Genomic DNA, 18743 nt, shown 5'->3' with positions numbered 1-18743 from the left:
GAACCAGTAGGAGGACACATGGTTCTGCTTAAGACTATTGATAGTTCCAAGAAGAGATGCTTGTGGACACCTGTCTTAGAGATGTCAAAGTTAAGTAACATTTTGAAGGGCACCAGAGTTAAAAATGTTCAACTGCAGGCCCTTCTACCTCTTCTGTCCTGTTCTGTTGGCCCTTGTGGTAACCATGTATTTCAAAGATGCTCACCAACACATTCCCATAGCCTGGTCACCCAGGCAGTACTTGAGGTGCAAAGCAGGAGATACTTTTTAACAATTTTAACTCCTTGCCCATTGGTTTGTCTACTGCACTTTTAGTTCTGTTCTATATGTTAGTCAGATCATGACAGAGTAAAGTTAACACTGTTGCAGGCCCTGAGTATACTGCAGGAGTTGTGTTTTCTTAGTACCTTTTTTTTTTTTTTTTTTTTTTTAACTATTGTTCCTTTTTTTCCTTTTTTAGTTTTGTTGGTAATTCTGAAATAGACATGGAGGTCAAGCGCTATTTTTGCAGAGCTGGTATTAAGAGCATACAGGTAAGGCCTAGGCAACTATATTTTTGAAAGTTTTAATTTTAATGTGGTTTCTGAGTATTTCTAGACATGTTTTTACAGTTTTTTTCTTGCTTTTGTGAACTGAATGCCAGAGTTAGCTTATCTCGTGGAAAACTACATCTGTTTGCTTTTACTTTCATTTACACTGTAAAACCGACGGGTTAGATGTTCTTTGTGTTTCACTGTTGCAGTCATTACACTTGGGTTATCCTGCTGGCAGGCTACCCGCAGTCGGCCTGAATTCCAAAGTCTAGGTCTGGCGTCAGCTGCTGTCGCCTCTTCCCTGACATCAGTGCTCCAGGGGTATAAAAGATGCAGCCGACGTCATTTTCTTCAGTCTTTCTTGCCGTGCGGTGCCTGAAGCATAAGCAGTTCACAAGTGCCGGTCGGCCGACTCCGGAGATTTTTGTGTTCAAATTTCAGATCCGAAGTCTTCATTAAATGCTAAGTACCCCATTGGGGAAACTTTTTCGTGCTCCAGACCAATGTCAGAAAAAGTTAATAATTGCATTTCTTGTGGGAAGCAAATACCTCATAAGGACTTTCATTCTTACTGTATTCCTTGCCTAGGCCCTGACCACGACATTGCTAGTTGTCGGTTTTGTGCTAGATTTAACCAACGCACTATTAAGCGTTGGAACGATTTTGCATTACACTATTTTGGCAGAAGATTTAATTATACAATGCCGTCAGATAGCCATCTGACTACCGGAATTCTCAAGAAACGCAAAGAAAAAGAAAAGGACAGGCATCCGAGGTCCAGACCCGACGACGAGGCTTCTTCTAAGCCAGTCGCCGGTTTGCTGGTTCTCAGTGAGGCGCCTTCGCAGCCCCTGACGCCCGCTACTTCAGACCCGCAGGCCGCTAACGACTCCCACGTGGAGTTGACTAGACCGCTGGAAGCTCAAGGTATTGGACCTTCTGAGACTATTCCCTCAGATGGGTCCGGAGCCACTGAGCAGGCATTGGCTTCTGAGGGTGTTTTCAGACCTACTCAATTATACATTAAAACAACTTCAGCTTCAAAGGCAAAGACTAAAGCACCTTTAAAGACAAAGAAACAAGTACAACAGCCTCATGGACAGGCCTCCATGCCCAAAAAAACAGATGCTCAAAATGGCCAAAGACTTAATTACTTTGATCAGGGGTTCCCATTCCCCACCTGATAAAAGGCCTAGGCAAGAGACAGAATATGAATCTTCAGATCAGGTTTCCATTTCATCTGATTCCTCTTCTGATCAGGAATACTCTCTTCCTCCCAATGAGGATTCTGATGCTGAAGAATCTATCCCTTCAGCCTCTCCTCCTGAGGATTACTCCTTTGGGGAAACCTTGCATACCATGAGGGAACATTTCCACTGGGCAAGCCAAGATTTTTCAGAATCTAAGAAAAGGCTCAGAGACTTCCTTTTTACTACCACAGCACAGGCCCCTAGCTATTCCACCTGCATTAGAAATTGTTGATGATGTATTTTCAGAGTCCAATCTGACCCCTGACTCCTTACCTCCAGCTCCTGTTTAGCCGGACAGGTACTACAGGGTTCCTGACTCTCATAAATTCCATTTCAAAAAACCTGCTGCTGACCCAGAAACTATCTCTCAGGGTCCCAAACAGGTCAAGGCTTCCGCTGCAAAAAAACGCTACCCCCTCTGACAGGGATTCTAGGGCATTGGATAGATGGAGAAAAAAGATGTACACTTCTGCTACCTTGGCTATAAGGGCTTTAAATTGTCAGTTTCATATGCTCAAATATCAGCAATATATTATGTCAATGCTTAAACAGAAAATGTTGTTAAATTCTGAATGTGCAGAAAACAAAGAAATGTAAAATTTATTGCATGCAGCTGAACAAGTTGGAAAGTTTACTTTGCAATGTGGTTTGGTTCTTTGGAGGCCTCCTGCAGAGCCGCTGTTAAGGGTTCTGTCATCAGGAGGCATGCTTGGTTAAAGGAACAAAATCTGCCTGATCATGTCAAAGCAAAATTATTAGATGCCCCATTACATCATGATACCTTGTTTGGTGTTAAAGAAAATGGAGGACAAAGCTAAATCTATGCACATGGTTAAGGATTTCTTATAGGTTCAGCCTCCAAGATTTATTTGACACTGGCCTACAAAGAATTGGTCCTTTCCAGTGTCAGACAGACCACTATGGGGCAGATACAGATGCCCAAGAGGTAGATCCCAGCCCCAAGGTTCGTACAGGTCTAAACAATGGGGTGCTTCTACATCCAGAAGTGGAGAAGACAAATCACAGCCATGCAGGAAACAGTCCCAATGAATTCCCCCTGCCTGCACCAAGGACATACCTTCTGGCAACACCTTTAGGGAGAAAACTAGCACTTTTGTCTCAAAATTGGCACATAACCCAGGACAAATGGGTCCTAGACATAGTGTCAAAAGTCTACAAGTTTCAATTCCATACGCTGCCAAGGACAAACGGTTGCCAGACCTGCCAAAACATCAATGGGCAGAGGCACAAAAGCAAGTCTCATCCCTCATGGACATGAGGGCCGTTCAACAAGTACCAGAGCAAGAGCAGGGACAAGGATTTTATTCAAGACTGTTCTTGGTACCAAGAAAGGACAAGACCTGGGGACCAATACTGGACCTATCTATTCTAAACACATTTCTGGATATACTAAAATTCAAAATGTTGACTCTACAGCAACTTCTGCCCATGCTGGGCAAGAAGGCTTGGCTTGTGACTTTAGACCTAAAAGAGGCATACCTGCATGTCCCAATCAGACAAACATGCAGAAGATACCTCAGATTCAAAGCTGGCTCAATGCACTACCAATTCTGTGCACTGCCTTTTGGCTTATCTACTGCGCCTAAGGTCTTCATAAAGTGCCTGGCACCAGTAATTGCATTCTGCAGACAAAGAGGAATACAAATATATCCTTACTTGGACGACTGCCTCATTCAAGCAGAGAACAAGGACATTCTACTACAGCATCTGGCGTTTGTAAAGAGATTTCTAACAGGCCTAGGGTACACAGTCACCGAAAAGAAATCAAAACTAGTACCGTCTCAAGAGATAATATTCCTGGGTGCAAGCTCAAATACAACTGCCCAGATGGCTTATCTCATGCCAGACAAACAAAGACAACTGACTACCTATTTCAACCTGTTGGCAACAAAGGCCCAGTTATCTGCAAGAAAAATTCTGCAGGCTTTGGGCTTCATGGCATCCTGCATTCTACTAATTCCATATGAGAGACTGCATATGAGGAAACTTCAATGGTACCTAAAAAGTGTTTGGACTCAACATTGCCACAGCCTGGAAACAATAGTTACCCTCATTCCCTGCCTGCAACAGGAGTTTCGATGGGCGAAGGCTTGTCACCAGAACAAGGGACAGCCATTCACTTTACCCCCAGCCAGGCAGACATTAACAACGCATGTATCAGATTATGCCTGGGGGGCCCACATGGCAGGAAGATGTATCCAAGGCACATGGTCTGCAAAACAAATGCATCTACATTATCAATCAAAAAGAGATGCTAGCTGTTCAAAATGCCCTGACAGCCTTCAAGGACCTACTTCATCCGGGACAACTACTGATAAAGACAGACAACACCATGGTCATGAGGTATATAAACAAGCAGGGAGGCACTCATTCTTTTACCCCCTTTGCAGAATAGCCATGACTTTGTGGGACACAGCATTGACTTACCAAGTACATCTGCAGGCACAATTCCTGCCAGGAAAGATAAATACTGTGGCAGACGAACTAAGCAGAAACCTCATGGATCCCCATGAGTGGAAATTGGATCCGCAAGTCTTCAGCATGATAACAAGGAAATGGGGATGCCCGGATATAGATCTATTTGCCTCTCCTCACAGCTACCAACTAAAAAGATTCTGCACAAGGACTTATCACAGACAAGTATGGAATGTGGACACCCTATCTTTCAGCTGGAAAAGCTTAGCAGTATATGCCTCTCCTCCCCAAGGTACTCAGACAAGAGAAGCCAAAGATGATACTGATTACCCCAGACTCGCCCCGCCAGTACTGGTATCCAATCCTAAGGAACTTGTCTCAATGCCCGGCTTGGACCTTGCCTCAAATACCTCATCTACTATCCCAAAAAAGCAGTCAGATTCTCCACAGCCAACTAAAGACCTTAAATCTGGCAGCATGGCAGATAATGTAGTTATACAAAGCGCGCCTCTCACTAAAGCTGTAATGGATGTCATTTTGGAAGCCAGAAGGCCTAGCACCAGAAACTCTTTCGCTGGAAAATGGAAGAGATTCTGTGCTTGAAACCAGGCACAAGGAATTGACACAGCTGTACCAAATATTCCTCAAATTTTGCAATACTTAACTGAGATGCTGGACAAAGGCCTATGCTTTTCATCAATTAAAATTCATGCCTCTGCCATTTCAGCTCATTATAATACAGAGCCTCCAATCTTTTCTCATCCCTTGTTAGGGCAGTAACTCAGAGGAGCCAAAAACTTAAGGCCTCCAAGGAGATCACCAATACCTGCATGGGACCTCAATTATGTCTTGGAAAAACTCACCCTGCCTCCTTTTCAGCCAGCCACTACAGCTGAAATAAAGTTTTTATCTTGGAAAGCAGCTCTGCTCCTAGCAATAACCTCTGCAAGACGAGTCTCAGAGCTACAGGCACTCGTGGCTGTGGAACCTTTTATCATTTTTTATCCAGACAGGGTTTCTCTGAGGACAAACCCGGCATTTATGCCTAAGGTAGTGTCCAGTGTGGCCCTTAACCAAACTATTCATCTGCCTACTTTTTATCCAAACCCACAGAATAAGGGGGAGAGAATTCTGCATTCTTTGGACATACACAGACAGCTACGCTTCTACTTGAACAGAACCAAAGCTTTCAGAAAGACAGAGCAACTACTAGTGGCATATGCTGCAGGATCAAAAGGAAAGGCCATCTCAAAGCAGACTGTTTCAAAGTGGATAGGCCACTGCATTTGTTTCTGCTATTCACAACATGGCAAACCAGTGCCTAAGGGCATTAGGCCACATGCAACCAGAGCAGCAGCCACTTCAGCAGCCTTCCTCAGGGGAGTACCAACCAAAGACATTTTAGAGGCTGCTACATGGAGTTCAGTGTACACCTTTTCAAAGCACCATCATTTACCACTCTACTCTAAATCCAGGGTAGGCTTTGCCACTGCAGTTCTACAGGGCCTCATAGCCGCTCCTAATGCTATTTAACTGCAGCCTCCCAACCATAGCTTTGGGATTCAACCCAAGTGTAATGACTGCAACAGTGAAACACGAAGAACATAGTACAGTTGTGTACACTTACCATAAATTTAGCTGTTCGAGTGTATTCACTGTTGCAGTCCAGGTTAACCCACCCACCATCCCCCATATCTTTGCTGCAACTTATCTGCACTTCTCTAATCTATACAACCTATGTGGTGTATTTGCTTGTGGATGAAAGTATAATATATTTTGGTGCATGCATGTTTTATTGGCATATTTTTAGCCTACCCCTTTGGGGGCACCTGACATCTGGGGCAAGAAAAACTGAAGAAAATGGCGTCTGCTGCATCTTTTACCCCTGGTGCACTGACATCAGGGAAGAGGTGACAGCAGCCGACGCCGGACCTAGATTTTGTAATTCAGGCTGACTGCGGGTAGCTTGCCAGTAGGATAACCCAAGTGTAATGACTGCAACAATGAATACACTCTAACATCTACATTTATGGTAAGTGTACACAACTGTACTTTCCTGTTAGCTGCCACACCTGAATAATTATTTTTATTGAAAATATTTATTTTTGTTTTTTATTTACAGTTTTTTGACTGGATTTGGCCCTCTAGGCAAATAGCCTCTCTGCAGAGGAGATGTGAGGTGGTATTCATACTGACTAGAGATTTGGCCAGGACACTTGTGAAGTTTCCATACCTTTTTTTTTTTTTCTCTCTCTTTAACTGCCATGGGATTTTTTTACATCCACCTGAGCTACCACCGGCTCTGGTAAATGTGTTATACAAAGGATGGCACACTTCGGCGTACAGCAGCCCTCTTATGCTACACTGCAGAGTTATTACTGGAAAACAATCAAACTATTTGTTCTGAAAATATTACTCAGTCTTCTGATCTTCCAGCAGCAAAAAACAAGGGTGCAAACTGTTAGATCTACTGAGACTATTGACATGGAAAGAATATCAGTGTTATATGTGTGACAAAACAGAAACTATACATATGGCAAAAAAGAGACTTCTGGATAATACAAAAGTCAACCTGCAAGAGAGCTCAGAACTTCATTTAGCCAAAAATAAATACTAAAAAAGGTAAGCATGGCACCACAAGGTCAGTCACAGAGTGCAGGTGTATTAACCAGTCAAAAGGATTAACAGAATTACAGCTGAGATGTCAAATTTTTACATGTTTTTTTAACTAACATAACACTACCTCTGTATTTGACTGTTAGCCTGTAAGAACATTCCCTTGTATAATTTCTTAGAAGGGGCTATACATAACTCCCAGGGAACTCCTTTGGGGGTGTTACGTGTTTTTCAGATTCTGATGGTAACTCCGCAGTGTAAGAAGATTTTCAACAGAAATACATTTAATGAGTATAATTTTATACGTGAAAAGTTGCACATCTTAAATGCTTATGAACGTAATAATCCTAAGAAGTGATCACAAGAGCTATAAGATGGCTAGCCATAAGCATCTTTTAGTAGATTCACTTTAAACGTTCTGGCTGAAAGGTAATTTAAATATTTTCTATGTGGAATCCCACAAAGTATAATCTTTTTTTCCCCACAGCGTGTTTACAGACTACACAAAGAATGCAGTCTAAATAATTTCTACGCAGCATGTCTGTAAAGCACATTGCACTTAATTTAGTATTATTCATTATTCAGGAACTAAACCCGCACATAAGGCTGCTGTTTAATCTTAGCCTTACTACAGGATACGTACCCAAAGAATGGCGTACAGCAACAGTGGTCCCACTTCACAAAGGAGGTGCTTCTACGGACCCTGGAAATTACCGCCCCATAAGCTTGACGAGCCTGGTCTGCAAAGCAATGGAGAGGATCTTTATGGAACTCATAAACAAAGACATTGGGGACCTACAGACACTGGATCCTACCCAATTCGGCTTTGTCAAGGGCAGATCCTGCCTTTTGAACCTGGTCGATTTTTTTGAAATGGTCACTAAGGCCATTGATGAGGGTAAGGCAGTTCACACAGCCTACCTTGATCTTGCAAAAGCCTTCGACACAATACCCCACTCGGGCATCATAGACAAGCTCACCAGCTTAAATGTAAACCCATATGTCATAAGATGGGTTGCAAACTGGCTCAAGGACAGAACCCACAAGGTCAGAATTGCTGGAGCCATGTCAGACTCTAAGCCAGTCACAAGCGGTGTCCCACAGGGCTCGGTCCTGGGACCCCTCTTGTTCGGCATTTATTTTTCTGAGGTGCAAGCAAACATAGGAGGATTGTGGCTGACAAAGTTCGCAGATGACTGCAAACTGGGCACCATAATTGATACTCTAGCGGACACAAGCATCCTTCAGAAAGGCCTCATAGAAACGGATAACTGGTGCCAGAGCCATGGCCTTAAACTGAACTCCAAAAAATGTATAGTCATACCCTTTGGGAAAAACAAAGTACCCACAAATTACCACATAGGTGGTAATCCATTAAGTATGGAAGAAGTAATCGGGGACCTAGGGACCCCAAGTTGACAGTAACCTCTCATTTGACACTCACATTGCCAAGGTGGTTAGGAAGACCTTCTGTATTATCCACCTTATCATGAAAGGATTCACATCTAGATCGAGAGGTCATTGTGCCCCTATACTCTTCCCTTATCAGCCCCATAATTAAGTACAATGCCCCATTTGGGATGTACCTTACTCGACACCTGCAGCAGTTAGAAAGACCCCAAATGTACCTCACCAAGAGGATCAAGGGTCTCAAACATATGTTATATGCTGCCCGGCTGAAGAAACGCCAGCTCTATTCAGTCGCATACCGCCTACTCAGAGGCAATCTATGCCTGACGTACAAGGCCATGTCCAATCCTGAATTAATGGACATGCTCCACCTCAGAAAATCCAAATCCACCAGAGCCACGAGAGCGAGAGATTTGAACCTCAACACACAAATAAATAGGACGTGCTGGAGGGACAGATTCATAACCCAGAGACTCCCTACACTCTGGAACAGGATCCCAGTCCATGTTAGGCAGAGCCCCTCACTGACGCTCTTCAAGAGAAATCTTGACGAGTGGATGGAAGATCGTAGGTTTACCCCAGGGGTCATCTCTGTGTCACTACTAGACAGAGGCACAGTAAACTAAACCCTAAATGGGCATAGTATTCTCATTCCAAGGGGTGGCGAAAGCCACACACACTCTGGCTAGGCTTATAAATGCCCTAGGGCAGATAGCCTAGTATGAACCTATGAACCTATTTATTACAGGTTCCTGTGTAACTGGATTTATACAGTTTAATGAATAGAATAAGGAAATTCTCAAAGTATTTAACATACTTTGAGAATACTACAAGCATGGGCCCCTGTAGGCAGGTGCAAGGGGGTGGTGCACTTGCGCCCCCCTGGATTTTGACTTCAGAAAAATGTTTGCAATGTTGCTATTCGGTGCTTCCATTATTTAAGCTAGAGAACTCCAAGCTCTTCATTTTCAAAAACATCATCCATTTGACGTAGTATATCCAACTCATGCACGCCACATGGATATAAGGTTATTCCACACTTGTGCGTGGAATTTAAAATGGCCATTACGGTAAGAGAGGAAGTAAGGTGGGTGGGGGTGTAATTTAAACTAGCAGTTGCATTCATTTCTGAATTAGATTGTGTGTATGTACGTATGTATGTGTATGTGAATGTATGTAATTTAAACTAGCTGTTTTTGTTTCTGTATGAGAAAGTGTGTGTGTATGTAATTTAAAATAGCCATTCTGTTTGTATGTGTGTGTATGTGTTGCTGTGCTGTGTGAGAGAAGGTGTGTGTGTGTGTGTTTGTGTGTGTAAGTGTGAGTGTTTATGTTTTTAAAGTATCTCTCAACTGTCCAGATTTAGCCTTATAGATTGATCTGTTTACCATAAAATATTTGGTTTTCTGGCAGTTCTTGGAGGATTGAAGTCTCTAAATAATGACATATATATGAGTTTTACTTCATATCCTTCAGAAAATGCTTGCTAACACAAATCCTGTTATTCTCGCAACAAAACTAAAATGAACAACTCCTCCCTGGTTGGATCCGACCACAAACTAATCACCTTGGAAATCCCCCCCCACCATGAAAAACTTCTCTGAAGCTAACTTTGGGCTCCTAAAAACAGAGGTGACTAACTTCACAGCACCCATGCAAATGAAGAATAGTTGCATGACCGACGAATCATACACCAGTGCACTCTACGAACACGTACACAAATGCATGGAGCTCGCCATACCTAGTGCCATAAACAAACTCTACAACAGAAGAAGGAAACTGATGCAAAATAAGGTGAAGTGGCAAGACTGGAAAAACTCCATTATTAGCCATCAGCAAAAAGTTGAGATCCCTCATCAAATCCTCTAAACCTAGCTATGAAAACAGAATTGCAGCAGATATTTAATACAACCACAAGGCCTTCTGTAGTTATGTAAAGAATCTCCATGGCAATACCCAAATTTGCTCTGAGATACTGCACAATGGTACCTCCTATACCGAGCCAACAGATATCACCAATATACTGGCCGACAGATTCAGTGGTAACTTCCCCCCCAAAGGACCAATCATAATACCAGTAGATTGCCAGGCACCCAGTATTACTGCTGCACAGGTTAAAACAGCACTGTCCAAGGCCAAGAATACAGCTTCTATGGAACCTGACAATATCCCTGGATGTGTTATACACAGGGTTGCCAGACGTCCCTATTTGGGCGGGACTGTCCCGAGATCAGCAGTCTGATCCCGAATCCCGGCCTGCCGGTTTAAATACCAGGCAGCCTCCGTTTTTTTTTTTTTTTTTTTTTGATTGGCCCATATACAGGCATACAGGCCAATCAAAAATCGCCAAACATGGAGCTTCTTGTGTTTAATGCAGAAGTTCCGCATATTGGCCCGTATGCCGGTATACGGGCCAATCAAAATATCGCAAAATAGAGCTACTTCTGTTTAATGAAGAACATTGCGGTTCCGCATTAAACAGAAGTAGCTCTCTTTTGCGATGTTTTGATTGGCCCGTATACCGGCATATGGGCCAATCAAAACATCGCAAAACAGAGCTACTTCTATTTAATGCGGAACATTGCAGTTCCGCATTAAACAGGAGTAGCTCCATGTTTAGCGATTTTTTTATTATACGGGCCAATCAAAACATTGCAAAACAGAGCTACTTCTGTGTAATGCAGAACTGCGATGTTTCGCATTAAATAGAAGTAGGTCTGTGTTTATTTATTTTTGATTGGCCCGGGCCAATCAAATAAAAAATAAACACAGAGCTGCTTCGGTTTAATGCGGAACTCTGATGTTCCGCATTAAAGACGTGGAAGACCTTTTTTTTTTTTTTTAAGTCCCTACCTGGCCAGTCGGAAATCTGGCAACCCTGGTTATACATGAACTACAGAGTGAACTGGCACCTCACCTGTGTGTCCTGTTCAGTCACAGCCTCACCTCAGTCTTTGTCCCTACTGAATGGCGCACTGCTGCAGTCATCCCTCTCCACAAAGGAGGAGCAACTACAGACCCTGGGAACTATTTCTTCATTAGCCCAACGGGTGTGATATGAAAAACTATAGAACGCATCATCATGGACCTAATAAACAAGGATATAGGGAATCTTCAAACTCTGGATCCAACACAGTTTGGTTTTGTGAAGGGTAGATCATGCCTGCTCAATTTGATCGACGACTTTGAGTCAGTCACCAGAGCTGTGGATGAAGGCAAGTTGGTTCATACAGCCTATCTTGATCTGGCGAAGGCCTTTAATACCATTCTCCACTCAGGAATCATAGAAAAACTCACTAAGCTAGGCATCAACCCCTATATCACTAGGTGGGTTGTAAACTGGCTTACAGATAGAACCCACAGTGTAAAAACAGCTGACTAGTCACGAGTGGAGTCCCACAGGGTTTGTTCCTGGGTCCTCACCTGTTTGGGATCTACTTCTCTGAAGTCCAGGCCAACACGAAGGGGCTCTGGCTAACAAAGTTCACAGACGATTGCAAGTTGGGAGGTATTATTAACTCCCCATGTGATGTTGACATCCTACAGAATGGCCTTACTGAGACCAACCACTGGTGTCAGAACCATGGCCTTAAGCTCAGTGCCAAAAAATGCATCATCATCCCCTTTGGGAAAAACCCAGTTCCCATGAATTACCACTTCAGTGGTACTCCACTGAACTCAGAAGGTGTTGGGAACACAGGTTGACAGCAACCTCTCTTTTGATCACCACATTGCCCTTGTGGTCAGAACATCCTTCTATGTAGCACATGTCATTACTAAGGGTTTTGCATCTAGGAAGAAAGAGGTTGTTGTCTCCCTCTCCTCTTCCATCATTAGGCCAATCGAGTACAATGTCCCATTTCCCATGTACCTCACTAGACACCCACAACAACTGGAGAGGCCACAAAAGTACCTCACAAAGAGGATCCTAGGCCTTAAACACTTGTCCTATATGGACAAACACAAACAAACTCCAACTATTCTCTGTCTCATATCGCCTGCTTAGAGGCAATCTCTGCTTGACTTACAAAGCCATGTCTGACCCAGCTCTGTTAGAAATGCTACATCTAAGGAAATTCTAGTCCCTCTGCACCACACACTCCAGAGACCTCAACCTCATTACCACAATCAACAGAATGTACTGGAGGGACAGGTTCATAACCCAGAGACTGGCCAAGCTATGGAATAGACTTCCTATACGTGTCAAGCAGAGCACCTCGCTGACCCTCTTCAAGAGAGGTCTTGATGAGTGGATGGGGAATAGAAAATTCACTCCGGGGATAACTCCAGTGGCTCTAGTCGACAGAGGCACTGGGAGCTTAGGTCTGGTGGCATGATGCCAGGGTAATCCTATGGCTAGGCTTGTAAAGACCCCAGGGCCATTAGCTTATTACACATTTATGAATCTATGAACAATATTTAAAATCTATCCATATTTTTGGTCCATTGTATCCTTATTATTTTAAGCTTTGTCCAGATTTCTTGAACTAAGAGGTATGCATGCCTCTCAACTATCCTTATTTTTGGCCTGTTCCTCATAAAATTTGTGGTTTCCTGGCAATTCATAGAGGATTGAAGTCACTAAATAATGACATATATATATATATATATATATATATATATATATATATATATATATATATATATATATGAGTTACGTCATATCCTCCAGAACATGAATGCTAACACAAATCCTATTATTCTAGCAACTTTCTGTGTCTGTAAGAGCCATATTTAAAATCTGTCCCTTTTTTCTGGGCCTTTGTCCCCCATTATTTTAGGGTTTGCCCAGATTTCTTATGCTAATAGGTTGAGAGGTATGGCAAGTAATACCTTAGTTGGAGGGAAGCAGGGTAGTCAGTTAACTTGATCAGACTTGACCCTGAAACTTGTTTACAGGAGACAAGAGCCTGAATCCTCTATACCAACTGCCATACTGTAGAAGGAATTGTGAGCTTCAGTGAAGACGAGACAGAATCCTCTACACCAACTACCAGAGTGTGAGTTTGAGTTTCCGTACATTTCTTTTTTCTAAACACCATTATTGAATTATCACTTGTGACATAAGCACTTTTATATTTATGTAAAAGTAATCAAACTGTGTTAACAAGTTCTCTTGTATAAACATTTTTATTTCACATACATTGCTATATATCATATAACTTAAGCAACATTACATAAGTTATTCAATTCCTGCCTTTTTTTTTAACACAAAACGACATTATTAAACCATCACGTACAACATAGGTAATTGTACATTTATATAAATGAAAACAAACCACACTGACACAATCCTAGTTGCGAGCATTTTACATCTCAAACCATACTGACACACTCCCAGTTGCAGACATTATACATCACTTACAATCTACTCAAGTCATTTTCAGTCAAACATTACATTGCTCATTTAAGTCCTGCCTTCATTTAAACCTCATTTCTCCCCTCTATGTATTGTTTCTACAATTCCCAGTTTTTTCCAATGTAGCTTGCTCCTACCCTTTTCTAATGATCTCAATTTCAGTTGTTTTTTCTCTGTTACTATATTCATCACTTCTAGTATAGTTAGTTTAGATTTTGATTTCCATTTTCTAGTAATTGGTTTTTTGGCTGCTACACAGCAAGACCTTACCATGCCTAGGCAGTTTCAATTCTGTATCGTAGGTGAGAAAAATCATCTTCGTCATCACACCAATTTGTCCACCTAGCATCTTTGGCAGTGCATCCTGCAGGGAATCTTTAGTCTGTCATCTCATTGCACTTCTAGAAAGTATGTTCCCAATTACCTCTTTCTTCCCCATCACACCTCCAACATTTGCTGCCTACCAGAGGAAAAATTCTGTAGAGTCTACTTGGGGTATAAAAATATCTATGTAAACATTTCCAGGCAAAAATCCTCAATGATCTAGGTTTTGTTGCATATTTGGGAGACATACATATATCTTCCCATTGTTTCTTTATGTAATGCTTTTCCAGTCTGTTTGCTCCCAATACCTTGGTTTCTTTGCCAATTTAGTCTAATAAATTCCAGCCTCCTCTTGCCTATAGCCTGTGTCCCTAATTGCAGTCATCCCTATTGGCAGAATCTCCTTTCTCTATTTGTATGTTGGTTTAGTTCTTAGAATACTTTCTGCTACCTTAATATATAATATTCTGTATGGTTATTGTTATTCTCCTTAAAGGCCTGCATCCAAAATCCCAGTTTCTCCTTGTTTTTTTAGCTTACCCCCTGTTTCATCATCATCATCTATTTCCACTTTGACTTGTAGCTTTCTGCTTGTGCTGTGTACAGGTATCTTAACTGTGTAGCTCTGGAATACCCCTTCAAACTGGATAATTCCAATCTGCCCTGTTCTACTGAAGAATCAGTTCATCCCACTTGACTCTTGCTGTCTTCCCCTCCCAGATAATGTCCCTCAGCTGTTTATTAATTGCTATCCAGAACTTTTCCTCTTGCTGATAAAAATATGCCAGAAACATTTTAACTGCTTGTATCTTACTATCCATATAACAAAGCTTCCAATTTCTCAGTTTTTGTATTATTTTTTTATTCTCTTTCAATATATCCTTAGCTGCCACACTAGAATTATTTTTAATCCATACGCCTAAATACTTCATTTTATCGTGTCCCCATAAATATGGATATTGCAGAACCAATTCATATGTGGGTACATAATTTACTGCTGTTGCCTTTGTTTTAGCTTCATTAATTTTGTATTCTGAAAAAATTTGAAACTGTCTCAGTGTTCCATAACACTGTAATGTCTCATTCTGGTTTTGTCAGGTATAAAATAGCATCATCTGCAAATAAAGCCAGCTTTTCTTGACTACTATACCAGTTATAACCTTGAATTTCTGAGTCCCTTATATTCTTTGCCAGTGGTTCTAAATTTAATGCAAATAACCAAAGGGAAATAGGACACCCCTGCCTGGTTCCTCTGCGTAAGCAGAAATTATCAGAGATGACCCACCCACTTTAATTTTCACCCCCGATCCCTCTCATAACCTCCTAATCAACCTTATAATTTTTTTCAGGAAGTGCAAATACTTCCATTTTCCTGCTCGTGAAGTCCCAACTTTGTCAAATCCTTTCTCTGCATCAAGACCAAGCAGCAACAATGATATTTTCTTACATTTTGCTTCCCTCCAGATCATCATTGTTTTGTTTGTTGTCAAATGTTTGCCTCTCCTCTACAAAACCACATTGATCCATATCTAACAGTTTTGGCATTGCTTTTGCCATTGTTTTAGCCATTATAGACATGAGCACTTTATAATCATCGTTTCATATTGAAATGGGCCTGTGTGAATCTGGGTCTGATGGGTCTTTACCCTCTTAGGTATTGCAGCTACCACTGCTTTCTTCCAGGATGTTGGTATTTGTCATCCTCTTAAAATACTGTTAAACAAAACCTTCCAGATCTTTATCAGTTTTTCCCTTCTATCTTCCAAACCTCCACAGGAATGCCCTCTTTTCCTGGGGACTTCCCTGTGAATTGGTTATGCATCACAATTTTTATCTTATCTCCTCCTGCCCTAACCATTAGTAATTGAGCCTCATTTACCTTTAACCTTGACATATGTAATTCTTACATAAACATTTACATTTGTATCTTTTCTAGATGTCCATATTTCTTTGCTTTATAGACTTTCATAGAATTTTCAAAATATTTCTAATACCTCTAGAGGATCTGTTATTACCTTCCTTATCATAGTCTCCCTAAACTTGACGACAGCCCTTTCTACTTTCTGTTGCCTGAGTCGTCGTGCTAAAAAGTTTTTATGCTCTAGTGTTATTATCAAAAAACAGCTGTTCAACAGCAGCATTTCTAAACTTGTGTATATTATCGAGTTTCAGTACATTTTCAGTGCATTTTCAAGGGATTATGAGTTTCAGTGCATTTTCATGGAATTGTGAGTTTCAAGGGAAGAGAGGTTTAGTGTTGCTCATGCCAAGTCTGTTTTCAATGTACAACTGTTTTGATTAGTAAATGGCAGTCACTGTTTGCGCTGTAGAATTTGAAATCACTGTTAGTAGCATAACTGCATTTGGTGCAGAAGGCTGTGGATTTTACTGCTACACCATGCAGATGGAGTGCTAGTATTGCAGTGCCCTTTTGATTGCTGATTTGGTGCATTTTAAAGGGGGATAGAGGTTCTGGACTCCTGAGTGTGCCCTCCTTTGTATAAGATGCCTTTTAACTATGAACTTGTCGGTCATTCCCTACTGCAGTATTACCAGCTTACCATTGTTTTTTTAATGTAAACGAAAAACACAACCTCTGTGGGTAAAGGAACACTGAATTTATTACTGTCACAGATTCTGTGACAGTAATAAATTCAGTGTTCCTTTATGTGTTTTTCATTTTAGTTGGTGCTGTTCTTTTCGTCGTTTGTGTACAATTTTTTTGATGTAACATCAGAAATTTTAATTCTTTTGGGGCAGCAGGCACTATATTTGTAGCTGAAGCACTGAAATGTAAAGTTGTTGCCAGTAGCAACCTGTTCATTAGTTACAGTTCTCTTTAATGTGGAATTATTCAGATGACTTTTAATTCTGCAGATATTGTGTTTATTGACTGATATTGGTGGATTGTAATGACAGATGTCTGACGGGCCTGTTATGATTGAAATTTTCTGAAATGGGTAGTTTTGCCATTATTGGTTTGTGCATTTTGTTTTATTGCTTACTGAAAGAATGTTCAAGACTACAAATTTAAAACATTCTAACAAGTGGTGCTGTATTATACAAGGAACATACTTTAATACAGTCAGGAAGGTGAATCAAAGAACACGTACATGTATGCGTGGCCCTAAAAATGTGTACAAGGAGCTTATGGTTTGAAAACAGCCCAAAGGTAAACTCAATCCTCCATTGGCCAGATGCATTTTCTTTGAATGTGAGTTTTAATGTTGCTTCAGTGAATGTGAATTTCAAGAGCAGAGATGTTTACTGCTCGTGCCAAGTCTATTTTTATTGTGAGACTGTGTTTGTTTAGCAAATGACTATCAGTGTTTGTGCTATTTTATTTCAATGCAATCATTGTAGAAGTAAATAAGAAAGCAGTGTCCACACTGCAAGGTTTGAATAGCATTTATGGCAACTGGGGAGAAGTAGCCAAGTAATGCAACACTGGAATGGCTGGCGAAGGGGCCGCTTTGGGGGGTAGGGGGTTGCCTCAGGAGGGGCTGCTCTGGTGGGTCCCAATCTATTACTCTGCCTAGGGCCCCATTTGACCTTAATCTGGCTCTGCTGCTGCTAGAGATGGACATTAAGGATCAGATCGCAACATTATTAAGGCACCGAGAAAGGCACTGTCACTGCTGTGTTTGTGGAGTAGAGACCCCACAAACTGTATGTGCAGAAACAGATATTGGCCATAGGAGTTGTAGGCCTAAACTTACAACAGTATAGTACGTTCAGTTTTTGTTTTTAAAAATTAGTTAACCCAGAAACTTTATAATGTTTACATGAATAAGTTCAATTTTACAGTTACATTGAGGTCTTATTTCATAACACTGTAAATCATAGGTTCATAGGTTCATAGATTCATAGGTTCATAGGTTCATAGATTATTTTTTAAAATTATATTTAATTACTCCATAGATTCATAGATTAGTACTAGGCTAACTGCCCTTGTGTTTGTAAGGCAAACACCTTAATCATTAGGCCACTCTCCCAACTCACAGAGATGACCTCACTTTCTGTTCTACAGTGTGGAATACAGCAGGAGTTCTTGGTTATCTACATATAAACAGATGTACCCTAGTGCTCTGGCCTCTGGGTTTGCATCCCCTATAAAAAATTCTGAAGACGCCCATGTTCACAAGGTTATAATAGATTACATTTTATGATGTATTTTATATCTGTCTTTGCAGCATTTACAGGCTCTCACATAACTCAGAAATCTATCAGTTTATATTAAAATATTGTTTTGACTATTTAATATACCCTTTATTATTTCCTGTTCCCACTAGACTTTTATCAAATAAATATAAAATGATACTACAAATTAACATCTGATTTTGCCAACATCTATGGCCTTAGATGTACACAAAATGATGTAATATCTTTTTGTCTTTTTTACCTCAGTCCCTTGAGGGATAGAGAACAGCATTCTGTTTTTTGTCAGCAGCAATTACTATAGCAATAACCCACGCCTGGGTGTGGGTAATGCTAAATTTACCCACGGTTGGCGTGGTTTGGTCTCCGGCCGAGGACCCGTAAAGAACAAAACAGCAATTAACCACATTACCACTCCAATTGCTAGTCTACATACATTATTTAAGAAAAGAAACTGTTACTTTACTTTTAATCAATAATGGCATAACCTGTTACACTGCTGGCACAAGAATCTCGCTGGCATCCGCGGCAGTTCCTGATGTATTGGCATGCTAGCACGCGGAAAGCAGATCTCTGTTGTTGCTTTTTTTTTCTCGCTATGTTTAATGGTTTTAAATATGCGAGACGCGAGACGGACACAAACGAAACTAATTTTTC

General features: G+C 41.1%; 1 protein-coding gene across 1 annotated transcript in view; it reads left to right on the top strand.

Moving 5' to 3' along the window:
- LOC122794826 (extended synaptotagmin-2-like) overlaps positions 1 to 18743 on the top strand; it is a 443380-nt gene that overhangs the window by 286070 nt on the left and 138567 nt on the right. Inside the window, exon 4 of the mRNA XM_044063431.1 lies at positions 461 to 533. Within this exon, the coding sequence (XP_043919366.1) occupies positions 461 to 533 (73 nt within the window). The remainder of the gene's footprint in view (positions 1 to 460; positions 534 to 18743) is intronic.

The sequence above is a fragment of the Protopterus annectens genome, chromosome 2.part1 (genome assembly GCF_019279795.1).
Source record: "Protopterus annectens isolate FY-2018-M chromosome 2.part1, PAN1.0, whole genome shotgun sequence".
NCBI lineage: Eukaryota > Metazoa > Chordata > Ceratodontiformes > Protopteridae > Protopterus > Protopterus annectens.
This window is presented reverse-complemented; position numbering and strand designations above follow the sequence as displayed.